This window comes from Callorhinus ursinus, unplaced genomic scaffold (assembly GCF_003265705.2).
Source record: "Callorhinus ursinus isolate GAN/ISIS: 27379988/994484 unplaced genomic scaffold, GSC_fseal_2.0 scaffold20, whole genome shotgun sequence".
Lineage (NCBI taxonomy): Eukaryota > Metazoa > Chordata > Mammalia > Carnivora > Otariidae > Callorhinus > Callorhinus ursinus.
Genome location: NW_027397082.1, coordinates 19,862,582 through 19,889,970, shown reverse-complemented (window position 1 = coordinate 19,889,970; position 27,389 = coordinate 19,862,582). Strand labels below are relative to the sequence as shown.

The following is a 27,389-nucleotide window of genomic DNA, read 5'->3' as shown; positions in this document are numbered from 1 at the left end:
AGACACCTGTGAGATCCTGGAATAACAGCTGGGTGTAAAGCCTTGGACCCTATTACACACACACACACACACACACACACACACACACACACACCTTCATTTAATGGTATAGGTAACATGAACATAAGATACTTCCCAACCATGGAAAAGCATTTGGATTTTAATAGTTTAATGTGTTTGAAAATGTTGATTAACATACGCTGTACTTGGAGCTGGATGACAGACATGCTTATTTTAACAGGATTTTCATCCTAGAAATATTTTCAAAAAATACTCAATCTTAGGCCTCTTGCTGCAGGCAGGTTCCATGGGAATACACAAAAAAGAGGCAGAAAAACAGTCCCCATGGGAGACTGTAGTTCCTTTAAAAAAGCAAGCTACTACTTCCTGTCAAGTTCATAAAGTGCCTTTCCCTTTGCTTAGTCATCCAGAGTGAAGTCAAAGGGCTCAAAGTCTTTCCGGAAGCGGCGAGCCAGCATCTCCTCCTCTTCCTTGCTGACCTGACAGTGCCTCCAGTCAGACTTGTCAGGAATATTAAGGATGGCTTCACTGGCCAGTACCTCCCTGCAGAAAAAAAGTGTAAACAGTATCAGCCTAAAGCCCCCTTCTCTCTCTATTCCTCTCCAGCTAGAAAGCCCCTCTCAGCATCCCCCAAAGAAGGTATGAAGATTCCTCTGATTTTGTTCATACCATTTTCTCTTGCCCAGAAGGCCATCTCTGCCATTCTATCAAAATTATATTCAAGTTAAGTGACCAGCTCAGGTCCCACCTCTTTCCTAAACCTTCAAACCCTATTTATTTCTCTCTCTTGAACAAGCTGGAACATTACTGGTACTTATAAAAGCAGCACTGACACAGTACAAAGACTGGGCCTTGGTGTTAGAAAGATCAGAGGGTGGGGGCGCCTAGGTGGCTCAGTTGGTTGAGCGTCCAACTCTTGGTTTTGGCTCAGGTCATGATCTCAGGGTTGTGAGATCAAGCCCTGGTCAGGCTCCACGCTCAGCGTGGAGTCTGCTCGAGATTCTCTCTCTCCCTCTCCCTTACCCCTCCCCCTGCCCATGCACATGAGCACTCTCTCTCTCTAAAATGAATAAATAAAACCTTTTAAAAAAGATAGGTCAGAAGCTTAATTCTATTCCTAGTCCAACCACTTGCTGTCTCTGACTTGAATACTACTTCATTGCTGAGTCTTGATTTCCTCACCTATGAAATGCAGTAAGGGTCTTGTGAGGTAGGAAGATAACACAATCCAAGCACCAAACCAGCTATGAATACATCTTGTCTTAAACTCTAGTTTTGTCATCCCAATTAGACCATGACTTTGCTGAGGGCATCATGCAGATCACGCCTAGTATCATATACCACTGACTTTCTGCCTCTCATAGAGGACTCAGGCCAACCTAGGCACAACAGCACAGGCTCAATGTCAACAAAATAACTTATCTTGGCTCTCAGGACTAAAAAATACACACTGACACACACTCACATACAGGCTACCTTCTAATTGTCACTGCTTTACATTTTTATTTATTTTTACACTCATTTTGATATATTAGAAATAACTCAGGGGCGCCTGGGTGGCCCAGTCATTAAGCATCTGCCTTTGGCTCAGGTCATGATCCCAGGATCCTGGGATCGAGCCCCGCATCAGGTTCCCTGCTCGGTGGGAAGCCTGCTTCTCCCTCTCCCACTCCCCCTGCTTGTGTTCCCTCTCTCGCTGTGTCTCTCTCTGTCAAATAAATAAATAAAATCTTAAAAAAAAAAAAAAAGAGAAAGAAAGAACTCCAGTTGGGACACCTGGCTGGCTCAGTCAGTAGAGCATGCGACTCTTGATCTCAGGGTTGTGAGTTTGAGTCTCACACTGAGTGTAGAGATTACTTAAAAAAAATAAAGTCTTTTTTTTTTTTAAAGAAAGAACTCCATTTGTGTATCTATATGGTTCATTTTCCACTTTGAACTACGATAAATAGAAGAGTTGAAAACAAATCACATGAGTCTTCTAAAAGTCACAGGATCTGAGCTCAAGTTCTAGCTCCCTGGTCAAGCCTTGAGCCTACTTCATCTATAAAATGAAGACAGAACCACCTTTCTTGTACAGTGAGGAAAAAATATCTTTTCAAGTATTTTATTAACTATAAAATGTTATGTAATTGTATATTAGTATTTTGAAAAACAGTCAACGTTGAAAATACAACAGACTATCATGAGCACAAAATCATTAGGAGAACCTCACCTGTGGGCTTATATGCCTGTGTCTATCTGCAATTGTGTGCCTACATCATCAGTGTCCGCATCTGCATCTGTTGCTAAGGCAACAACAAAAAGATAATGTGAGATGTTTGAAGTCCCTAATCACACCTATTCTCACTTATCAGTCATCTTCTTGAAAATGTAGACAACCATATTTCCTGGACTTATATTCAATTGTAGCAGTCTCTTGGAGGTTTCCCAAATTAGTCCAGGAAGGGTGCAAAGTTGACTCAAAGTTCAGTTCTAACCAGGAAAAAAAAACAACTGCAAATCAGATACCAGCATTAGATAATCTGTTCTGCACATCTTCTACTGCCCTCCCTCCATACTTTATTTCTTCTTGCCAGCAACTTCCTATTGTCAGTCTGCCTAGTTGATAACACTCCCTATATGGTTTTACAATCATGTTCTGTCTGATACAAGAAGCGTAAGTGAAGCCTCATCTAGGCCTTGGGACACTACACAACAATGAGGTTAAAAACCTCATGTTTCAGAGTTGAACATACATGGGTTTGAATCTACCGTGTATGCTCGTGGACAAGCTACTTAACCCCTCTAGAGCCATGCCATCTACTTTAGGAGCCACTAGCCAGATCTAGGTATTTAAATTTTAATCCTAATTAAAATTAAAAATTTAGTTCCTCAGTCATATTAGCTATATTTCAAGTGCTGAGGAGCCACATGTGGCCAGTGATTACTGTATAGGACAGTGCAGATTTATAGAACATTTCCAACATCATGGCAAGTTCTACTGGGCACAGCTCTGGAGCCTCAATTTCCACTTCGCTAAACTGGGATGACAGTACCTATCTTACAGAATTGGGAAGATTAAATGAAGCGATGCATGTAAAGCTCTTGGCGCAGTACCTGGCACAGAGCATATGCTCAATTAATGGTAGCACTTTATTCCTTTGGGCTAGAAGGCCCACACTCTAATATTTGCCCTCTAAATCTATCTCTCAGGCTCAATGTCAACCTTTTCTTGAAGCCTTTCACAAAGTAGAAATAAGCTCTCCCTTTTCTGAATTTCCTTTTTTTTTTCTTTTTAAAGATTTTATTTATTGGACAGAGAGACACAGTGAGAGAGGGAACACAAGCAGGGGGAGTGGGAGAGGGAGAAGCAGGCTTCCCGCTGAGCAGGGAGCCCGATGCGGGGCTCGATCTCAAGAGCCCCGGGAAGATGACCTGAGCCGAAGGCAGACGCTTAACGACTGAGCCACCCAGGTGCCCCCCTTTTCTGAATTTCTAAAGTCCACTATTCCTCAAAACTTTCTTATGGTGCTTTTCACATTCTGCATTACATTACTGTCACATATGCAAATATCTGACTTGCCCTAAGACCATAGGTTCCTTGGGGCAGAGACTCTCCTACTTGGCTTTTTATTCAATTGTCTCTGCAGCCCACTAATCTGTTCATAGTAGGCCTAGTGAAAACACATTTAAAATAAGAAAAATATACAAACCTTCCAAACTGTAAAGGAAAATTCTTTTTAATTCTATGGAAAAGCTTCTCTCCTGTGTCAAGTTCAACATAAAAATATGCTGCTCCTGGCTGTGCAATCTAAAGTAAACAGAGTTGTATGAGGACATTATCATAATGCTTTAAAAATCTAAAACCTAGCTCATCTCTTATATAAACTTTTATTTGGCAAAGAATTCAGTCTAGAAGCACAAGAAAAAGAATGTGAGCAGTACAGATCCCAAGCCACTTAATGGAACACAGTTTAAAAAGCCAAACTACCAGGTATTACAAAGATCCTCCCAGTGGCACCCATCCTTCGAAGTTCCTGCCTTAGGAAATTTCGCATTTTTTGCTCTTCCCAGGAATGCACTGAGGCATTGCTATAATGCCCCCCTCATCATCTCCAAGATCCAATTAGTACCCCACGCTCTACATCCAAACTGGCCAGCCGCCTATTTAACATTTTGGGGATGCCTTGATATTACCTCAGGCTCAACATGTCAGAAACCACGTTTTACTTCTCATCCTTTACATCCTTCCCCTCCTGTTTCACCTGCTTGATGTCAGCATGCTCTGGGATTTCCAACAGCTCAATCTGCTGCTGCTCTGCCTGGGTAATGAAGGCATCTTTAATGTCATCTGTACTGCAGCAGCTGAGTGGCACGGGAATGACCTGGGGGGTGGGGGTGGGGGGCAGGGGAGAGGCGGACAGATAGAAGAAACTCTTTGTACAGGTCCCTGAAAGGTCATGCCTCCCGCACAGTCCCTGAGAAGGAGCAAATCCATCACAGGGGTGGAGACATACCCCTCAGCAGGGATTCTCCTCAGGCCAGCCAGGCTTGTGTCAGCCTGTCTGTAAGGACTTAAACTTACGAGATAGCTTGCCACATGTGGGAGCCAATGCCTGACACAGGAAAGGCTAGAGAGAGATCTCTCTGTCATCAAGCCCTTGCTGGCTCCTATGTAATATATGTGGCAGAGTCAGGCCCATTTGAAAATTTAACAAATGTGCCAGAAAGAAAACCACCACAACTACAAACCAATTATCCATAAACAATCCCCAAATTTCTGAGCTGAGAGCTCGATCAAGGCTCTGGGACTATTTCTCACCTCTAAGACTTCATTCATGCTGGTGAAATAATACCCACTCACGTAAATACCCACTCTCTTCCACCTCTACCTAACAAGGGCCCAATCTTTCTTGAAACCTTCCTCAAGTACCCATTTCTTTTCTAAACAAGGCACTTACTATCTGTGCTGGCCCATTCACACGGACCATGCACTTCCCTGTGAAATCTCTGGATTTATCACCAGAGAATCTTTAACCTTTTAAATGAATATTAGTCAAACATTAATATGAAAACTTATATTAACTATTTTAAATACTAAAATTTTAAATATTTAATTTCAGATTGGACTTATATACTGAACTCTTAACTGGTGTTATTTAAACACCTGTCAATATCCAGGCCCCACCGGGTCCTTCCAAGTTACTGGGTGGAGGCCACCTACCTGTAGCTGAAGGTGATGGCTCTTATAATTTCTCTCAAAGAGAACACACCGTTTCCCCCGACTCCTAAAGAACCGCCTCAGTGTCGCCTTATACTTCTCCACCTCTTCTACCACCTCCGCTGAAAGCTCCACCACTGACTGGTAGTGGCCAATGGGCAGGACGAGGACATGGTCATCAGACAAGCCTCCTTTGGCCAGGGCAAGGTAGCACTACGGAGGAAGCACACGGAACCAAGACATCAATGCCGTATGTCTAAGTCTTCCAGGAGAAAAGCCTATACAAAGAGTGACCATGAGGGTGCGGACAAAGTGCTCGAGAGGCTATCAACCGAAATTCTCCTACTTTAAAAAACCGGATTTTAGAGGTTATAACAAGAACCTGATAGAAGAATAAAATTAGATGCAACAAATCTCTATCCAACTATCAAATGAACTGGGAGCATATGAATGGCACACCATCAGGCTTTTGGCTTTGAATACACCAAAGCTGAAGGAGATAGGAACAGTAGTTGGTTTTTCCCTCCCAGGATCCAAACTTGAAAGCGATTTTTCAGTTGTTATTGCCTTCAGCCACAGAAAGATACCACTTGATTTCAAATTGACCACTTTCCCTATGATAACATCAAATCCCACACCCCACGCCTAAGTACACCCTCTGGACTCACAAAAAAGGCAAAGATGTCATGATCAGCATCCAGTGTCCCTAGAGCCTTAAGCTGCTGCCTAACCTATACAAAATGAAAGCAAACAGATAACCTAATGGGATAGAAGGAAGGAGAAACCTCAAACTCAGACACATCCAAAGAAGTAGAAAACTATGGCTCCCAACGGTGGATGTCAGCAGCTAAGCAGCAACTAAAAAATTTGTCAAAACCAAAACATGCAAGACTGCTCTACACTCAGATATTCTTTGAAGGGAAAACATTAAGAGTAGAGAAATGGCCAGTGAATATCACCACAGGCAAAATGAAGGTACTACAGCTTTAGAAAAAGCAATCCAACATTTAGTGTCATGAGTTCAAAGTTAAGACTGAAGGAATGAGTCATTTAACATTAACACTGAGATAATCCAACAGAATGACAAAAGAGGTATCAAACAATCTAAAGCATGATCATCCTTGATTTACTTGGCATAGAGGACAGAACACATCTACAAATTTAATCTTCCAGATGACAAGTCATCAAAGCCTCATAAGCACTAAAATATTTTCCTAGTTTTAACAATAACTATTTTGGATTGTATTTTTTTTTTAATTTTATTTATTTGAGAGAAAGAGAATGAGAGAGAGAACACGAGAGTGGGGAGGGTCAGAGGGAGAAGCAGACTCCCCGCTGAGCAGGGAACCGGATGTGGGACTTGATCCCGGGACTCCAGGATCATGACCTGAGCCAAAGGCAGTCGCTTAACCAACTGAGCCACCCAGGCACCCCTGGATTGTGTTTTAAAAGATTACTCTTGAAGCCTGAGTCTTCTAACCTTTACTTCATGTCAAAGGGTCACTGCCATAAACATCAGTTTTTATATTGTAATGTGCAGTAAAGCTATTGGAGGTTTCTAGTCCCTCACCCCCAGGGCAGTACCTCCCCGTACTTGTGAACAGTTTCACACTCGCCCAATCTCCTCCTTCCTTTCAATTTCTCATCTTTTGTTCTATACTTGAATTATCTCTAAAAATGTATAAATAATACCTGAATGAATGTTTCTCCCATAAATAAAATGCATGAATTTTGCAACAATTATTCTGGACTCTTAGCAGCCTTTCCCTCCTTTTACCAGTTTGTGGCCATGGGCCACTAACATAGTTCCAGGTATGTCCCCTGAGGAAGGCATGGCAAAGACAGAGAAAGTCAAGACAAAAAAAAAGTAGTGAGAGGATATCAACAGGAATGGTTGCAGGGAGGGGATTCTAAACCCTCTGCCAGATGCCCAAAGGTCCCAGAGATCCCTAAGAGGTTTCTACCAGACAAAGAACAACAGCTAAGTGTAGGCTTGAATACTAGGTAGTCTAAAATTTTCATGTGGCCTCCTATTTGGGGTGCTGGGCTGGGCTACAAACAAGACCAGAGATATTTTTTGCCCCTGTAGCTTCAGGCCTAGATGAGAAGGAAACAGGTTTCTTTGATCATCCCCTAGTCTCATACCCTGGGCTAGATAACCCTGGGCAATTAACAGGTGAATGGAAAGGAAAGGTCATTTCTCCCTGAGGCCCAGAGCAGCCCTGAGCTAAGTCACCTGTTCCAAATCTGTCTTCCCCCGTGTGCCATTTTGAACTACTGAAGCTTCCCCAACAGAAGGCAATCCAAAGCCTGCCTACCATACAAGCTGTGTGGGAGAGAAGAATAGCATAAACTAATCCAAAGAAGAAAACAAGGTCCAAGAGAGAATCCAAAAAGGGCATTCCTGTAAAACCAAAAACTTTTCAAGTTTGCTCTTCTTCCTACTGAAGAGTTCATCCATAGACTCCATGGCCTAATTAGGTCCCAGGCCTTGACCCAATAGTGCTTCCCCTAGAGACAGGAGTGTGCCAATAATCAAGACATAAAATTTAAATGTAGAAGACTGGGACTCTACAGTCTGAAACTATAAAGGTAGAGAGGGATGTGACTTAAAAAGGGTACAATAGTGAAACTGAGACTCTGGTCAGTCTCTGGTCAGTCTATAGGAGGCCACAATAAAGGGTCTTCAGATTGTGAGGATAACTTGAGGAAATCCTCACCCTCAGAAACCAAAATGAGAATAAATCAATGAAAAAGAGATGAAAGTATCTATTTGCAGAAGCACTAAAAACACTGAAAAACGGTCTATAGATATTTCTATCAAAAGCCATGGGAAACAGCCAATTCTAGTCACAGGTGACTAGGGTGCAACTGTAATCCTGAAAATTAAGCTTTCTTCATTCTAAGTGAATGAAAAAGAAGGGTAATGGTCTATATAGATGCCAGGAAAATAAGGGTCAAAGACCAGTATTATTCAATACTTAAACAAGTCCTGCCCAAGGAAAAATATTTGGAGAAGTCTGAAATGGGACAACTTTACTGTGAGACACGCATAATTCATCAGTTTTCCACAGCCTGAATAAAATCATCCTCAGGATCATCCAGTTCTTTGATTCAGTGCTTACCAAGCAACCTTTTAATTATTATCTTGGGTTCCCAGCTACCCACACTAAGAATGTAGATATGGGTACTCCTGTCTTGGGATGTTATATCCTCTATTACTAGGCAAAACTGAGAGTTTATCACTTTAGTCTTTTATATAATTATTTAGTATGAATCTATTCCCAGGGTTAAATAATTATAGATAAAAATTAATAAACTCAGGTTTCTAAATCTGAAGATAGGAAAAAAGAGTATCAACAGTTTTCACCCAAAATTAGTATATAGGCAACAGAGGACTCCCTTTTTAGGACAAAGAAAATCCTTTTTTAAATACTGAGTAATTAATGAAAGCAACTCATCACCTCTAATTTGTATGGACCAAAAAAGGTCAGGAAGTATATGAAGGCACCACCTAGGAGATACACCTATTTGTCAGAGATGGAGGAAGGGAGGGGGCACTCTGGCATAACAAAACCACAGGAGGATTACAATAATTAAAAACACAGACAATAACAAATGTGGGAAATGTGGGAAAACGGGAACCCTCATACATTGCTGGTGGGGATATAAGATGATACAGCCATTTTGGAAAATAGTTTGGCAGTTTCTTAAAAAATTAAATATAAATTTACCAGCAATTCCATTCCTAGGTATCCATCCAAAGAAATGAGAACATATGTCCACGCAAAGACATGCATGCAAATGTTCATAGCAGCGTTATTCCTAATAGCCATAAAGTGGAAACGACCCATTTATCAGCCCATCAACTGATAAATATACAGAATATATAAAAAGGACAATAAAAAGGAATGAAGTACTGATACACGCTACAACATGAATGAGCCTCAAGATTATTTTGCTGAATAAAAAAAGCCAGACACAAAGACCACATACTGTATGACTCCATTTATATGAAACGTGCAGAAAAGGCAAACCTATGGAGACAGAAAGTAGACTAGTGGTTGCCTGGGGCTGAGGGTGGGAACGGGGATTCACCGTAAGTGGGCACCAGTGAAGGACATGTTCTAAAACCATGCTATGTGATGGTTGCACAACTTGGTAAGCTGACTACAAACCAGTGAATTGTATACTTTATTAAAGTGGGTAGATTTTATGAAATGTAAATTATGACTTTATTAAATCAATGAAAGACAAACAGGGTGTCCTTCTCTGTAAAAGGTCCACGGAAGTAACTCACGTGTGTGCCGATGTTGACCACCAGATGCTTTTCCACTTCAGGGCTGGCAAGGCAAAACCAGCAGGGTCCTGGAGGCTGAGCTTTAGATGGAAGAAAGCAGATGTTACTATGGTCCAAGCACTCCAGCATATATATAATCACACTATAGAACTCAGCCTTATCTGATCTTCATACATCGCAAAGACTGGTATACAGCACTGCCACAAAGGGCTGGCCCTGCTGTGCTTCTACTGTGTCCCCCATTCCCCATCACCATTATCAATGAAACGGACCCCTATGAGAAAAACTCTGAATTTGCAACCAATTCACAGGTGGATAACCACAAGTGGATGACCACATACTGACTAAAGTAGCATCGAACTGGCAACGAGCTGCAATGCAAGAACACTGAACTGGATGTCAAGAGTCCCAATTCTAGCCCCAGCTTTGCCACGAGCCAGCCAGATGACTCTGGGTACTAAGTTTACCCCACCAAGGTCCACTTCTTCAACTTTGAAACAAGGGGGTGAAGAAAGTGGATTTCAATGAAATAACCTTACAATCCTTTTTACCAGTTTGATTATTCTATGATTTTATGAACCTCATTGGTTTTGTAGGCTCTTTACTTCATATGTTTTACAGACCTGAGGGAAGGAAAGGAGCTTTCTCCATAGTTCTTTCAGGAATAGCCTCAGATACCCTCAAAATCCGGCCATCTCAGTATTATTTTATTCTTGGTCTTAATGACCCACTGTACAGTTTTCCTTTTCCAGAAGAGGCTCCCTTAGCAATGCCATGTCCCACACAAGATCTGCAGTAAGTTACTGCTCACACAGGAGACCTCAGGAACCAAGGTACTTACGAGGTTTGCGAGGCTGCTTTGGATGAGGAGAAGACTTGCTATCTCTACCTGTAGATGAACGCTTCCTTCCCTGCTTTTCATTTAAATCAAAGAAAAATTGACAGGCTGATTCTTCCTGGAATGGTTAAAGGCAGAAGAGAAAATGTAATTAAACTAATCTTTAGACAAGGAGCCAACCATTCACATACAAGGGAACATTCCTGCCACGTCACATTTATCTTTCCTTCCAGTCCTTTCTACCTCTTCTAGATAAAAAATATCTTCCTAATCCTGATGCCTGGACTCTCAGTCATACTTCTCAACACTTAACCAAATCCATCTTTTTGTAAAAGCAAGTTAAAATGCAAGTTATAGGGGCGCCTGGGTGGCTCAGTCGGTTAAGTGGCTGCCTTCAGCTCAGGTCATGATCCCAGGGTCCTGGGATAGAGCGCTGCATTGGGCTCCCTGCTCAGTGGAGAGCCTGCTTCTCCCTCTCCCTCTGACTGCCGCTCTGCCTACTTGTGCTCTATCTGCCAAATAGATAAAAATCTTCAAAAAAATAAAAGTAAATTAAATTAAATAAAATGCAAGTTATAGAGCAATCCTTGTCTAAAACGGAACAGTATGAACCCACCCAAACACCTTTTCCTGTCTCTCTCAGTAGGGCCTCAGTGTAGTCCTACAATTTCACAGGTCAAACAAGTCTAACTGAACTTTAATTAAAAAGATGAGGAGGTTGTTAAAGAAGAAAAAAAGTCTGAGAAAGCAAACCATGCATACTAGTAAGGGAACTTGACATTCCTTGTTTTAATGAGGGAAAAATTAGTTTCAGAAAAGTCTGCTATTAAGCAATGTCTTCAAAGTGAGTCCTTTTGCTAGCACTCGTTATAAAATCACAAATTACATTGCTACCAAGCAGTTGGATCTTGCCTGAAAAGTTAAAAACAGGGGTGCCTAGGTGGCTCAGTCAGTTAAACGTCTTCTTGATTTAGGCTCGGATCATGATCTCAGGGTCCTGGGATCGAGCCCCACCAGGCTCTGAGTTCAGTGAGAAGTCTGCTTGATATTCTCTCTCTCCCTCTCCCTTTGCCCCTCCCCCTGCTTATTCTTTCCCAATCTCTCTCTAAAATAAATAAATATTTCTTAAAAGGTTAAAAATAAAGACTCAACTTTAGACAAAGAAAGATTTAACATGTGTAACTCCAACACATGAACCAAGTTTAGACAAAGAAAGACTTAAAATAAGAAACTGTTAACCTCAAACTACAATAAAAAACACTAAGCTTACCTGAAATCTGCTAAGGCTTTCTAAACACCATGATGATTTCCCAAGGAAAAAAAAAAGATTTAGATTCTAGGGATTAAACTGGTCTTATGAGCGAAACTATAACCAGGAAAAGTATACACGCAATGGGCAATGCAGCCCAGAAAATGCCACCTCTCAAACAGCGCACACCTCAGGGGCAGGAATTTGCTTTCCCATGGATGCTTCCTTCCCAGATTTCCTGTAAGGGTTTTCAGTAACATCTGGAGGCTGTTTTACCAGTTCCGCTGCATCCATTACTTTCATGGGAACAATACTGAATGCATAAAGATACTGTGGGGGAAAAAAAAACATAACATTAGGGGAAATCCTGTTTATCCAAATGTAATCAACATATTTTATTCACAGAAGCTTCAGAAACTGAGTAAAAGAACAGCAACTGGCCTGTTTATGGCTCAGAGAATACACAGTAAGTCAAATATCAATTTAGTAATCTCTATAGGGGTTAAGCAAGGGCTGATCAAGTCACGAGCAAAGAATCAAAGCCCTAGCCCTTACAAAAATCAGCTTTTACACAAAACAACTGTCACTACAAGGCCCGGGGGAGACTTGTTCCATAACCTTTGAAGACAAACTGCTTCTACCTCTAGTCCTTTATCTTTGTGTACTTTGTCAACAGAATTGTGGTACTGCCATTCTTTTTTTCTAATGAAAACTAAGTTGGACACCTTAATGTTTCCCTCTGATATTATACAATTTCTGCTGCATATGCTGATGAGTCTTCTTAGGGACTAGTAGCAAAGAAGTAAATATTCATACAGATATCTAGACTCTCACACTAATGGCACAGATATTGAAAACTTTAGATGAGATATGAATAGATATTTAACCTCAGTACTGATCAGGGAAATGCAACTAATTAATAGTGATATACTGTCTTTCATCCATCACATTGGCAAAAACTTTAATAAAAATTTGACACTACTCTGTAAGAATGTGGACAGAAAAAAAAAAAAAAACCAAACTCACACACTGCTGGTGGGGGTGTAAATTGGAACAAAATTTTGAGATGAATTTAATAACGCTTGCCAAAATTAAAAATGTCCACACTTTTTGACTATAGTATGAGTTGTGTAGGGCTGAGGCTAACGTGCCCGTGAGAGTAAAGCAATAGTAAAATATTGGTATAGTGAAAATACTGTGAGTGTATAGGGTCTTGAAAGGGCATTAAAAAAAAATCACAAATCTAAACTTGCTAAGAACACACTGGGCTTAAAAGCTTAAATGTAACGGAAAAGACAAAATATGTATCTGCCTATCTTTTCTATGCACGTTTATGACATGTTACAGGATAATCTTCACATAATTCATCTGCCTATCCTTCCTTTGTCTGACTGTTCTAACTGTAGCTGTCTCGATTCACAACATCCTGCTTTTGGCCCTGGAGAATCAGAAATGCGGAAAGGGAAGTGAGACAAATAACATACTTTTCTGGTATATTCTTTCCTTTACCTGTACTGTTTTCCAGTACAAAGATAGATTCCAGGTATCACTAAGATTTTCCAAAGCCAAGGAGGGGTTATATAAATCCTATAAAGGCTATTATTTCTGCTAAATGAAGGTGCTAAAAGCAGCAAAGCAAGAGTAGCATCTGAGGGCAAACTCATGAATACCTACAAAGACAACCATATGAATATGGGAAGAAAGGAATATTATTCCTTTGAAATTCTTCCTTGGTTCCACTGGGCCTATTATCCCAAACGCTTCTTTAAAATCTCCTACAAAGGACTCAAGGAAACCCAACCTTTCATTACTATATCTTCACAAAGGAGTCACTGAAGTGCTAGGAAACATTTATCAGGCAGACAATGAATATTAACCTACGACCAAATACTCAATCTTTACCTTTTTCTTTTCTGGATTTCCAACATTCGCCAGAGCTATGAACCTGGTGGCATGCTGTGCATTTTCCTGTAGAACGACGTGGTTTCTATAATACATTTAACAGACAACAGGTCACCAAAAAACTTTAATTTTGATTTACAATTATGAAATATGTAGACTCTGTGGGACCATGAGAGAGCACAGATCCTAAGTCCATCTCCACCAGTAACATAATCTCAGATGTCACCTGAAAATCCAGTAGGATAATCATCCCTACTTCACAGGAAAAAATGAGATCACATATCTGAAAAGCACAAAAACTTCAACATTTGGTTTTGGAAGACTTGTAAAATTGGCAAAATGATAATAATTGTTGAAGTTGTGTGATGGGTACAGGAGGGTTCACTACACTATTCTTTTTTCGTGTGTAATAAAAAGCTTTAAGAGGGGATTTAAATAGGGCGGCTTAGTTAAGTATTGGACTCGACTTTGGCTCAGGTCATGATCGCTGGGCATGGAGCCTGCTTAAGATTCTCTCTCTCCCTCCCTTTGCCCCCAGGGCTCCTTGAATGTTCTTTCTTCTCAAAAACAAAAGCTATAATAATGAAAATCAAATAGAAGTTTTAAGAGGAAAAAGTATGCTTCAAATAGTAATTTATAGCATGATTTCATTTTTCTAGGAAAAATATAGATACATGAGTGTGTATATTTTACAGAAAAAAAATAGAACTGAATACACCAAAACATTTTTTGAGCTCTTCTGTTTTACAAGTATTCTACATTCAGCAACTATTATTTATAATTTAAAAAAAAAAAGTTATGGCATTATATACATTTTTTATTTTTAGTGAGTTGACTATTATTACAGATACCAACCCTTAGAACTCTTTCCTTTCCTCATGCTACAGAAATTTCCTGAGTCTGTCACAAAATATAATTTTATTTCAAAAAAATCTAGCATAATACCATTGTATATAAACAAATACACAAATATTTGTTTTAAATTCACATTCCTGAAAGGAAATAAGCCAAAATACAGTTTGTTGGGGAGGCTGGGTGGCTCAATCGTTAAGCGTCTGCCTTCAGCTCAGGTCATGATCCCAGGGTCCTGGGATCGAGCCCCACGTCGGGCTCTCTGCTCAGCGGGGAGACTGCTTCTCCCTCTCCTACTCGCCCTGCTTGTGTTCCCTCTCTCGAGGTCTCTCTCTGTCAAGATAAATAAATAAAATCTTAAAAAAAAAAGTTTGTCTGCTATAACCTGTTTCTTTAAAGAGAGGAAATACAGTCATAGTTGGTAAATGGGACTGATGTCAGTATAAGGTGAAAGCCATGCTCTTTCATATGCAACTTTGAAAATGATTGAAACAAGTTTACTCATAATTAAATAGAAGCTTTAACAGTACACAAAGACATTAAGGAAAAACAGCTGAATGTCCTGCAGAAGTGTCTTTCTTTAGTGCAAGTGGTGACTAGCGCAGTGGCTTCAAGAACTGCTAATACATCCCACTGTTAGGCTACCCAGGTGTGATGGGCAAAATAATAGTTCCCCAAAGATGTCCATGTCCTAATCCTCATAACCTGTGAATTTTAGCTTTTAGAGCAAAGGGCAATAAGGTGACAGATGAAATTAATCAGTTGCTAATCAACTGACCTTAAGATAAGGGAGATGATCATGATTACCTGGGTGGACCCAACATAACCTGGCCAACACTTTTGATTTTAGCCCAGTGAGACCCAGGTCAAACTTCTGACCTACAGAACTGTGAGATAATAAATGGGATTGTTTAAAGCTACAAAGTTTGTGGTAATTTGTACAGTAGCAATAGAAAACCGATACTATAGGGAAACCGCAAGTGCCCACAAAAAGCCATTGGAGATGTTTCCCTCATTTATTTTAAAATAAAAATGACTGATGAAGGATGCTACCCCCAAATGGTGGGCTGTTTTTTTTAAGATGTATTTATTTGTTTATTTGAGACAGACAGAGAGAGTGAGCGAGCACAAGAGCACATGAGTGGGGGGAGGGGCGGAGGGAGAGAATCTCAAGCAGACTCCTCACTGAGCAGAGCCTGAGCGGGGCTGGATCCCACGACCCATGAGATCATGACCTGAGCCGAAATCACGAATCAGACACTTAACCAACTGAGCCACCCCCAGGTGCCCTTGAATGGTGTTTTTAATAATAATAAACTGCTCCTCAAAAGAAACAAAACACAATAATACAATATAGGAAAGCAAAGCATGGACTGACTGTAATTCTAGGTTCAGATGTTAGTGGAAATTTACCTATATTAGTATTTTTATTATGCTGGTTATGGGTTTTTGTTACAGCTCTGGTTGAAAAGTTGCAGAGGTTTCTTTTTTTTTTTAACAGCTTTATTAAGATCTAATTCAAATACTATATAATTCACCCATCTAAAGTACACAATTCAGTACTTTTTAGCATATTCACAGAGCTGTGCAACCATCACCACAATCTAATTTTAGAATATTTTTATCACCCGAGAAAGAAACCCTGTACCTATTAGCAGTCACTCCCCATTTCCCCTCCAAATAGCCCCATACATATCTCTATGTTTGTGCCTATTCTGGACATTTTATGTAAATTTTTTTTTTACGATTTTATTTATTTATTTGTCAGAGAGACACAGCGAGAGAGGGAACATAAGCAGGGGGAGTGGGAGAGGGAGAAGCAGGCTGCCCGCGGAGCAGGGAGCCCAATGCAGGGCTCGATCCCAGCACCCTGGGATCATGACCTGAGCCGAAGGCAGACGCTTAACAATTGAGCCACCCAGGCGCCCTTCCATACCTTTTTCTTGAATAACATTCCAAAGCATGGATATATCACTTTTTCTTTACCCATTCATCAGATGATGGATATTTGGGTTGTTTCCACTTTTTGTCTATTATGAATAATGATGTTATGATCATTTGTGTACAAGTTTTTGAATGAGTCAATGCTTTTACTTCACTTGGAACAAGTGTGCAATTGCTGGGTCAGACAATAACTCTGTATTTAACCCTCTGAGGAACCGTCAACAGTCTGGCAAAGCATCTGCACCATCTTACATTCCCACCAGCAATGTTAAGGGTTCTAATTCCTCCACATCCTTGCCCACACTTATTATTTGCCCTTTTGATTGCAGCCATCTTGGTGGGTGTCAAGTGGTATCTCATTGGATTACCCTAATCACTAATGGCATGAGCATCTTTTCACGTGCCTATTGTCCACTGGTAATATGTTCTTCAGCGAAATTTGTATTCGGATCCTTAAAAGCTGGCTAGGTTAAAAAAAAAAAAAAGTGGGACAGGTTTTGAGAGTTTTGTTCCCATAACCTCTGTTTTTAGTGCATGGTTTTAGAGAACAATAGGCTTTTCTAGAATGCATATATGAAGATATAACAGAAAAAGCTGTATTATTTATGATTATATCTTAGGCTTTGGGATCATGGAGGAAGGATAGGTTTGTTGGGTTTTTTTTTTTTTTTTGCTCGCCTATATTTTTTGAACTTTCAACACTTTTTGTAAAAAAAAAAAAAGGAAAGGTTTTTATAGATTATTTTAGAAATTATCCATGCTCTTTGCCAGTAAAGATTAATTCAGAGTTAACTTAATTCTATCACTTATAAAACACTGGTTTTGTCTCTGCAAGACGTGCTTTAAAAACTCCACCCTCAAACTCAAACTAAGAAAAAAGGGGGAAAAATTGGATACAAGTTCTTGAGTCTCAAGTTGAAATACTTCCGGTGATTAGGCTGAGACATGAGTTTCCAAGACTGTACAAGGAGTACTGGTTTGACCTGACCAAAATAGGACCATACTGTGTTACACGAAGCTGTGAGGATTCAGCAGTATTGTTACGTCAGATCTGCACACCTTTAAGGAGCTGTATACAGTCCAATCCCTTGTATTTCAAATTAGGAAACAAACTGAGAAGAGCTGAATAATTGGAGAGTCGCTCACTTCAGTGCCTGAGTAACCAAAAGGAATGAAGATGTTACATGCTAAGATGAACACGAGGTCCCACCGAAGATACATGCCAAATTCTCTAAAAAGCCAAAACAATGCAATGCCACTCACCGATAGGGAAGCCTCTCATAATAGGTCTTTTCCAAAGCAGCAAAATGGTATCTTGGTTTCAAGTCTGTGGCCAGACTGGAGACCAAAGCGGAGCCACATTTTTTGGTATCCACTTCTCCCTGGTAAATAGAAATTCAGTCATCATAATGGACCTAAGTTATCAAGAAAAGCAGGCAAATAACAAGACACTTTAAAATGATTTTGAAATTTCTATGTCAATACAAATGTAGGCAGTACGATTTGGATAGTGAACTGCATACTTGTGGCAATTAGAGAAATCTCAAACATGTAAGAGGAACTGGGCTATTATAAATGCATAGATAGGAACAACTGCTGGAAGCTGGGGGTTAAAAGGTAAGGAAAGCCCTCCATACTAATACCCAAAATAGGATTTATTACCATCTTTTTTAGAAACTGATCTCTCTCTGTGCTCGCTTCGACAGCACATATACTAAAATTGGAAACTGATCTCTCTCTCTGGAGCCCACAGACTATGCTTCTATAATATGCTTTGTTGTGTACCTGTAGTTCCAACAATGCAGACAGTCAGAGTCAATGCAAAAAATAAAAATTAAAAGCTAGCTTTCAGGGCCCCTGGGATCCACGGATTAATCAGATTATTTGAAATGGAATATTCAAGGACTTCATGACATAAGCATGCAATCCTTTATTTTGCTTCAGTCAAGAAAGGTGTGGTTTGTGGAAGGACGCAACTATGCCCTTGTTAAAGTCTGTAACACAAAGTTTGTGAAAAATATTAGGCTTATTCCCACACATCCCTAGCTTTCATTAACAACAAATTATGCGATCTCTCATCCATAATATTATTTACAAACTTAAGAGAAGGTATTAGCTGGAAATAAAGAAATTACCAAAATTAGTTTTCCACTAAGTAAAGCAAGAATTTCTTCCTTATGTGCTCTGCTTGCTTCCTTCGGGTTTCTGCTGAAGCGCAGGGAATCAGCCTCGAGGTTAGGTATAGTATCTTAGAGACTGGTAAACTATATTATTTTCTCCCCTATACAGATTTTATGTAGTAAACTTTATAAACTTTAATCAAAATCCTTTTGTTAGCACCCCCAAAATGAAGAGTCCTCATTTTTCTCAACTTTCCTTCCCCCTTCCACCGGCAACTTAGACCTCCTTCTCGGCACCTTCCCTAGCTCTGCCTTATCTTCTCACTGCAACCAGCTCTACCCTTTGAATTCTAGGTGAAGAATAGCCATGGATTTATAGAAGGGAAAGAGAGCACTGTCCCTTTTCCTTTCAACAACCCCCCCTGACAGTGCCTGTATCTTGTTGGCCTTTTTGGTCACAGACACATTGTGCTGAAGTTGGCAGAAGACCCTTTTCTGGATCATTACTGATTAACTCTGCCATCTATTAATTGATATTTGTCTCTAAATGCATTCTTATGTTTCCCTTCACTGAAACTCAGCTGATGCCTTCTGCTCTCACATACAACCTTTCAAGATATTCCTTAGGCTTATTTCCACCAATGTGATAGCTGTCACTCACCAGCCTTGTATATATCCTCTTCTAGATTACTTAAAAAAATATTAAGATCAAATTCAGTGGTGAGCTCCAAGGTATCCCAACATTAAAGCTTTCACATTAGAAAAATACCAAGTTTTCAACATCTCATTTCCCATCTTTAAATCACTATCTCTTATCCCATAATAATCCCATTAAAAAAATATCTTGAAAGCCAAATGCTACAATGTGGAACGGAATGTAAGAGAAATACAACTGCAGAACTGCCACTAGCTGTAAATCTTTTCACCAAAAATTAGTGAACCCTCAAAACATATTAAGAGGAAGCCTGAAAGAAGGCACTTGAAGCAGAGAATATAATTTAAAGAATCATTCATTTATAATTAAGATTTCAGCAATCTCGACTGTGAATTGTGCTTTCCTAAGATCAACCAGTTTCAAAGTTTTTGCTTTGGTCAGTTGACAGAGTTTTAAGTACCCTGAAATAGTTTACAAAAAATTTCTACTGAAAGGTACTAAGAGCTGAAATACTCAATATAAGGAACAAAAAGGGGTCCCTGGGTGGCTCAGTCGGTTAAGTGTCTGCCTTCAGCTCAGGTCATGATTCCAGCAGCTGGGATGAAGCCCCGCATCGGGGTCCCCGCTCAACGTGGAGTCTGCTCTTCCCTCTGCCCCTCCCCCTGCTCATGCTCTCTCTCTCACTCTGTGCGCTCTCTCTCTCAAGTAAATAAAATCTTAAAAAAAAAAAAAGGAGCAAAAAGCCCAAATTAAGCCAGTGCAATTTGCTTATAAAAATTCCAACTGAACAAGCACTACTCACAGAAGAATTCCCAAAGTTTCCCACATATTTGGGCCATGGGGATGTGAGCAAGATATCAACACCCTTAAACTGCGATGTTGAACACAGCATTGTCCTCACGGAAGACACATCCTTGGGACTGAAACTGTAACCTGGGACCGGCTCATTTAAGGACTCTGTCCCACTGAGGTACACAATCTGCAGCCCCGAGCTTCCAGTGAAGATGCCTTTACGACCTGGGTTCAAAGAAAAATGGACAAGTTTTAGTCAAAACTGCAGAATGAAATATTATTATGGTGATGAATCTCTCTCCCCATGCCATGAGCCCCCTACCTCCCTGCCATTCAGCAGGTCTGAAGGAGCACAGACTCTTCTAGAGCCCCTCTTCTGGCTGCAGGGTCTCAGTGGTGGATGGCTACAACCATGTTCCCGGTCAGGGAGAGCAGCCCTTCTGTGGAGGCTGCTGGAGCCCACAGGCTAGTCTGTTTACCTGAGGTGCCTTATGAATGAAAAAAGTTGGGAAGCACTGATTAAGAAAAAGCCTTCCTGCCTTCTAGAAGAGACTCTACATGGATTAAGAGAACCCAGACACCTGGACCCAGGGAGAGGCAGTGAGAAAAACAAGCAGCAGTTCTGAGGAAAGTACTGTCTAGAATGCATATGCTCTTCACGCAGGCAGCAGCTTCCGACGGAAAGAAAACATGTGGAAACAGCAATTGGGAAAAACTAGAGACTCTACTCTCTTTTAACTTTATTCCTGGCTTGGGCCCTTAACCCCACTTCTTCCTGTTGCCTTCAAGACCTTGCTCCATCAACTTTCACCTTCCTTTCACCTACTGAATCTCTTCTCAGCTGGCTCTTTCCCCTCAGAGAAGAATAGAGTACTAAACATACTAAGAGACATACTAATTAATAAAGGACCATGCCAATTAACACACATATGAACTGATAAAGGAACACACACACCGAAAAGATACCTAAGAAAGGAGCACACACATTAACTGAAAAGGAAACTTCCAGGGCGCCTGGGTGGCTCAGTCAGTTGAGCAGTGGCCTTTGGCTCAGGTCATGATCCCAGAGTCCTGGGACTGAGCCCCGCGTCGGGCTCCCGGCTCAGCAGGGAGCCTGCTTCTCCCTCTGACTCCCTCCCCTTTCATGCTGTTTCCCACTCTCTCAGATAAATTAAATGAATAAATAAATCTTTTAAAAAAATAAACTTCCTTTTCTTCTGTTTCCAATTTCTTAAAAGAGCAGTCCATGGTCTCTAAGTGCTTTACCTCTTAGTTCCTGAAACCACTGCACTCTGGTTTCCCACTCCCACCATTTTCTTAAAGGTCACGAATCACCCTGTAACTGCCAATGGTCTCTCCTGGTCTCCAAAACCAGTCTCTCTTCATTTAGAGTCTACAAATTTGATACCTTTCCCTCTCCCAACACTGCTCTAACCACTTTCAGCTCTCTTTGCCTACCGCCTAGATGAAGATATATGCCCCCACCAGAGTGGTGCTTTCCTTCTCATTCTATTTCCTCTGAAACAATTTGAGCTTTGTTTTTCATCTTTATGGGACCAACTCCCCAAAGCCTCCTCTTCCACACTGACATTGCTTATATACTCTAGAAAGATCACTTCCAACTACATGTTGGATGTTCTGCCAACACTTCACTATCACATGTTCACTATCAAGTTCATTATTTGCTCCTCCTACTGGGCCTCAAAAAATATCTTTCACAGAAATAACCCAAATACCTCCATGCTCTTTCCACTCCTGGCACTAAATTCATATGGCAAAATGGCTACCATAAATATCTATAGCAGCGATCTTAATCCAAATCTAATAACTACTGTAAGAATTGACACAAGTCAGGCCTATGTTAAGATCTACAACAAAAGGATTTCAAAATGTGTATCTTGCCACAGTGGTTAAAAACAACAAACAAAATCTGTCCCTCAATTTTTTGCCCAAACGAGCCCCAGGTGACTGAAGCAAGAGGAGAGAGGATTGCTTACATAAGGACCACAGCCAGCTACAGAGAATAAAGGCCAAGATGGACTATGATGGGGAAGGAGGAGGAGGACACAGCAAAGGCATTATAGAAGCTTTCCAGAGAAGTAAGAGACCAAGAAAGAGGAAATGTGAAGAGCAGTGGAGTCATTTTAGACAAAAATAAGTCAAATGATCCAAGAAGCCATAGACTGACAGCAGGTGAAGGGAAAACAAAAACAAAACCTGACAGTGTTTTTTAAAATGGCCAGACATTAAAAAGAACCACTAAAAGAGATTCAGGGGACTAAAGAGGGAACAACTTTAACCTGAAATTAAAAAAAGTGGACCGGGAACCTAAGAAAAGACAAAGGGAGTGAGAAAGGTGAGGATCAACACTAAATACTTGAATTTCCTAGAGCTTAGTGAGCTATAGAGCTATAGCTAGTTAGGAACCTAACAAACAAGCTGTATGTATCTAGCAATGTTACATGGTGAGACCACATACATGGGAATTTTTTTCAATATAATTTATACCTTAAGTACTCCCTATACTATAGCCAAACAGTTGATTCCTCTGGTTGGCTGCAGGAGTATATATTGGGTTGTAGGAGTACAAGGAGAGTGGGGAAAGGTGGGAGACTACAAAGGAAAAAATGCCAGAGGCTCAAGGGTATAGACACAGACTTTGGGAAAGAAACCCACTCTCTCAGCAGTAATGGCAGAAGAATCCAGCCACAAATTTCCCAAGGGACTAATTCCTGGGACACTTCATTATGTTGATTACAAACACACAAAATATCAACTTACCCAGATAAGTAATGTTTTCAGCTAACTCACACCCATCAACATCTTGGAAGTATTTCACTGTTTCCTGGTTATTAGCACCCAGTACATATGTCTGAATAGGAGCTATTGAGAAAAACAGACATGACACCATATACAGTTACCAGATCTGCTTTGGAATTTGAGAAATACTTCCCCATAGGAAAATTAATCATAGCAAAAGTAATGAATCTGCAATCCTATTTGTGGAATGTGCTCACCACTTAGGATATCCTACCCAACCTGGGGCCTATTTAATAGTATCACCAGTTGATGAAGTGACATCTTAAAACAGGATGGTTAATGTATAATAAGGAAAACATAGACCCTAAAGAGCTTCATAAAAAAACCATTCAAACTGGAAAAAGGAAAGGGCACATGTGGTTGCTTCTTCAATTCCTGCCTACTTAGAAGAGAATTATTTTTCTTCTTTTTTTTTTAAGATTTATTTATTTATTTGAAAGAGAGAGTGTGTGCACATGAGTACGAGTGAGGAAAAGGGCAGAGGGAGAGAGAGAATCCTCAAGCAGACTCCCCGTTGAGCACAGAGCCCAAAGCAGGGCTCGGTCCCACAACCCTGAGATCATGACCTGAGTCGAAATCAAAATCAATTGACTGAGCCACCCAGGCACCCCAAGAATTCTTTTTCTAAACCAAATCCAACCGAATTCAAAATGTGAACATTCAGATGTATAGGCATCCTTCCCAGCTCAATGAGGAGCTCAAAGGGAAATTCTTAAATAACTAATATGTGTGAAAAACAACCCAGCAAGAATTATATAACCTTGAAACTTTGTTAGAAATCATTTGTTAAATAAAAATAATTTCTATACCTTTCTTGATGCCAGTTTTATACTCCTCCCATTCAGCATCTGGAGTGGAGCCAAAGAAATTTCCTACACACAACAGCAGCTAAAATGAGTTTTTTAAACAGATATATGAGATTTTTTTATCAAATAGTACATAATTGATAGTAACATAATTCAGCTAGTTATCCCACTTAATGGCCTCAAAGTAGGTTTTTTTCCTTAATCAATCTGCAGACTCTCAAAACATAATTCTTCAGCAGCAATTGCAATAGTTGATCTGATTCTAATTACTAAATTTTGGCTCACTGGCCATCAAATTCAAGTTGGGATGGGGAAGAGGGGGTCAGGGAGAAATGGAGAAATCTACTTCCAAGAATCTCTCTTGAAACACAAAACATTAAATATTAGATACCCTGAGAGATACAGGGCACAGAAAAAACACTTCCCGCCTGTTGTCTTTACTCCATCTTTAACCCAATGAACATAGATTGTCCCCATACCTAGAATACTCTCTGGTTTGCTAGGGATTTAGAGTCTAGTTGGCAGCCCTACATAACATTTATATAAGGCTCTTCAGTTTGTGAAGCATTTGTACATGTTATGGGACTTAATCCATACCATACATTCATGAAATACATCTGCGGTTCCCAAACCCAGGGGTTAGAATCACCTGGGGAGGTTTTGCTCCTGTTTTCAGTTTTGTGCATGGTAAGAAAGTAACCAGATTCAAATTCAAAAAGTATAAAAAGGTAAAGAGGTCTCCCTTTCCCTACCATTCCACAGCTACTAAGTTCCAATGCTCACAAAAGGAACTCAGTCACACAAAGAACGAGAGTGTGTGTTCCATCGAGAAAGGAATAAAGGAGTCCAAACTTTATCTCAGTGTGTTTGACTATAACAGTAAAATTAGATTCAGTAACAGGAAATGTCTTACATCAAAGTTTCCACTTTTCTTCTGAATTGCTCGAACTCTGTTGAATAAAACATCAAACTTTCCTTCAACATCTCCACAAGCCAAGCTGCAAACAAAAGATACATGTTAAAGCAATTCAGGAAACATGAATGGGCCTGCCAGGTTTAGTACATAGTGTCTTCTTGGATCAGGTAGATATGTGACCCAGTCTCTCTGAGGTTACCGGAGAGGTTCAGTGCATGGGAAGTATTACTGACCACGGGGCAGCTCTACCTAAAAGTCACCAAAACCTTCAACTCACCACATCTACAAGTCAGCTTATCATTTCCTCCAAAATTGAACCAGCTTCTTCTCCTCGCTTCCGAAGCTTTGTGGATGGCTGTATTGCCAAGCTGGTCACCAAGAGTCAAAAATTCCCTATCCGGTCATCAAGTCTCATCAATCCCCTTTTCCAAACATCTTTCATATTCATTCTACCCTTTTCCTTTCCACTGCCACTATCCATCATCCATCCAACAACCACGTACCAGACACCTACAATATGCTAAGGCAATATGCCCCGTACTAGGCTAAGAACCTGCTAGGAGTACAAAGAGGAAAAAGACTCAGTGCAAACCTCAAAAAGTTGACAACCAGGGAAAGGGAGATACTCTGATAAAAATGTACATGAAAAAGGCTACAATAGGAGATATGTGTAAAGTGTTAAGGGGCAGAGAGGTAGAAAGTGGCAAGAGCAAAGGTTTGTTAGACTGGCCCTAAGTTGTGAAGTAACTTGTTCTATCAACTCATTTATGAGTTTTTATAATTCTGACTTCCACGGTTTTTCTATTCCTCATACCACTTCTTAACATCTTTGAACTCATCTTAAAATATTACAGTTCTTGTTGTTTTGTCAGTATGTCTTTCTGGTGTGTCCGTATCACTGAACATTTTCAAGCTGGGTAGGGAGCTGTTTTAAATAAAAGTGCCTTTTAGCAACAGTGAAATATGGTCTGGAGGAACAAGTAACTATAAGCAAAAATATCGGCAAAAAGGGCAATACTGAATGAAGATAGGAAGGAGAGAAACGGATGAAAAATTTAGAATTCTGAACACTTGAACACAGTTTGAACTGGGGAAGTAGGGTGGGAAATGAGGGAGGAGGGAAGAACGGAGGACACTCCGAGGCAGAGCCACTGAGAGACCTGTGATATGGCAGAGGCAGAATCGGAGAAAGATCTAATGAATCAGGTACTGGATACAACGTAGGGAGTACGCTTACATTTATTTCCTCTAATGCCTACTCTTCTTCCTAGCCATCCTATATAAAGCCAACAATTTAATGTTCTTTCCTCAAAAACATTAAGAGAACTCCACTGCCTCCGAGCCACGGCCTTCTACAAGTCTTTGGGCCCTCTCCCCAGGGCTTTCTCCAAGTTTCCATAACAGAAACCTCCCTTACTGTCAGTCTGGTCACTCTCTGCCTCTGCCATTCCCTAAGGTAGTTACCTCTCCTAACAGCCCCACCCTAGCCTCCCTGAATCTAAATTTTTCCCATCCTTCAAGGCCCAGCACATCTCTAAAGCCTTCTTGACTGGCTCGGAAAATCACTCTTTTCTCAAACTTCAGAAACCCATATAGCATCTCAGAGCAAGCGCTGTAATAAACTACCAGGTGTTTTTTATTTACCTCCAAGCACCACCTCCTCTAGGAAGTCCTCCAGTCCCTATCAGTCACCAATTCCAGGTGTTCCCACAGGATCCTGCACTTCCTCTACCATAGCAGTTGTCCCATGGAATTATAATTGTTTCTTGAAGAGCCATCATCCAGTCTGTACAACACAGGACACCTCAAAGTTCGTCATCTCCCCAACTAGGCCCTTTTCCAGTGTTTCCTATCCCAGTGAAGGGCAGAAATTTTGGACCCCACAGTGCCAACTCCTTTTCACAGCCCAACCACCTCCAAGCCCTGTTAACTTCATCTCCTTAATAAGCCTTGAATCCCTGCACTTTGCTTCTGCCATCACTCTACCTAATCCTAGCTGCCCTCTTCTTTGGCTGTAATTTGTTCACGTTGCAGCCAGAATCACTTTCCAAAACAAAAATTTGATCCTGCGGAGGAGTTCTTAAACATTTCAATGACTTTAGAATAAAGACAAAAATATTAACCACGCCTCAATCCTCCCTCTCCTGATTCCTCACAATAAGCCATATACCCCTCTTATACCTGCTTCCAGAACAGGGAAGCTTTTCTTCCTGATATTTATCACCACCGTAATTTTATATTAATCTGGATTCTTTGATTAATATCTACTCAAGACTCTAAGTTCCATTAAGGCAGGAACTCCAACTGTGCAACGTCTAGCACAGTGCCTGGCACACTGCAATTGTTCAATAAATATTTGTTCAATGGGTGGCTGGCTGGCTGGCTGGCTGGCTGGAGTCTCTTCACTCCAGCGCCGCCTCCTCCCAAAAAAGTGCGCCTGCGCAGGAGCCCTATCTAGCTCGTCTGTTCCCAACTGACCAGAGCCCACCAATGGGGCCCACGCCTAGGAATTTTCGTCGATAAATAAATGGGGTGTGGGGAGAAGTGAAGGGGAAATGTGGCAGGGTCCAGGACGGCCTAAGATGGAGGAGGCCTGACGCTGGGAGCTTCCGCCTCTTCCAGCGGGTGTCTCCGAGAATCGCCTCTCGGAAGCGAAAGGAGACCGCCTCCGGCCGAGCCAAGACGTGAGCGGAGCTCACCGGCCGCCACCACGCTCCCACCTCCGCCTCTTCCTCCTCCCTTCCAGGCACGAGAAAGCCCCCGGCCGGCATATAGGCGCGCGCGCGCACAAACACGCGCGCGCGCGCTTCTGAGCTACGGTCACTCACAGACGCAGCGGTTTCTCAGCCATTTGTTCCGACAGCCTGGACTGGGACGACCACCAAAAATTGGAACTCTAAACGCACACTCCTCTGAAAAACGCGGCAGCACTATACTAAGACGTGAGTGCACCCAGCCAATGAGGGTTCGCTTA

General features: G+C 41.0%; 1 protein-coding gene and 1 non-coding gene across 6 annotated transcripts; both read right to left on the bottom strand.

Annotated features, from left to right (window-relative positions):
- Positions 1–144: 144 nt before the first annotated feature.
- On the bottom strand, positions 145–27,389 carry CWF19L1 (CWF19 like cell cycle control factor 1). Of its 5 annotated transcripts, none has more exons than XM_025880860.2 (15): positions 27,244–27,389; positions 24,413–24,497; positions 23,503–23,581; positions 22,655–22,756; positions 19,884–20,098; positions 17,570–17,688; positions 13,511–13,595; positions 11,798–11,938; positions 10,363–10,477; positions 9,522–9,601; positions 5,225–5,434; positions 4,266–4,385; positions 3,714–3,811; positions 2,234–2,306; positions 433–564 (listed from the first exon to the last, which is right to left on the bottom strand). In XM_025880860.2, the coding sequence occupies exons 1-14, from the start codon at positions 27,264–27,266 to the stop codon at positions 2,282–2,284; spliced, it is 1,497 nt and encodes a 498-aa protein (XP_025736645.1). In that variant the 5' UTR covers positions 27,267–27,389; the 3' UTR covers positions 433–564; positions 2,234–2,281. The 5 variants fall into 5 exon arrangements, with proteins under 5 accessions (XP_025736644.1, XP_025736649.1, XP_025736645.1 ...); XM_025880861.2 differs by having other exon boundaries at positions 2,234–2,303; XM_025880859.2 differs by lacking the exon at positions 2,234–2,306 and having other exon boundaries at positions 145–564.
- On the bottom strand, positions 4,599–4,746 carry LOC112831010 (small nucleolar RNA SNORA12). The gene has a single exon (XR_003210057.1). It is a non-coding gene; the product is annotated as a small nucleolar RNA SNORA12 (small nucleolar RNA).

Bases quoted from the DNA above. Each gene is read 5' to 3' on its own strand.
- CWF19L1 (XM_025880859.2), bottom strand. From the start codon at position 27,266: ATGGCTGAGAAACCGCTGCGTCT. The intron at 13,596-17,569 runs GTGAGTGGCATT...AATGTATTATAG, and splicing joins TATGAGAGGCTTCCCTATCG to AAACCACGTCGTTCTACAGG. The intron at 9,602-10,362 runs GTAAGTACCTTG...TTCCATCTAAAG, and splicing joins AAAGCAGCCTCGCAAACCTC to CTCAGCCTCCAGGACCCTGC.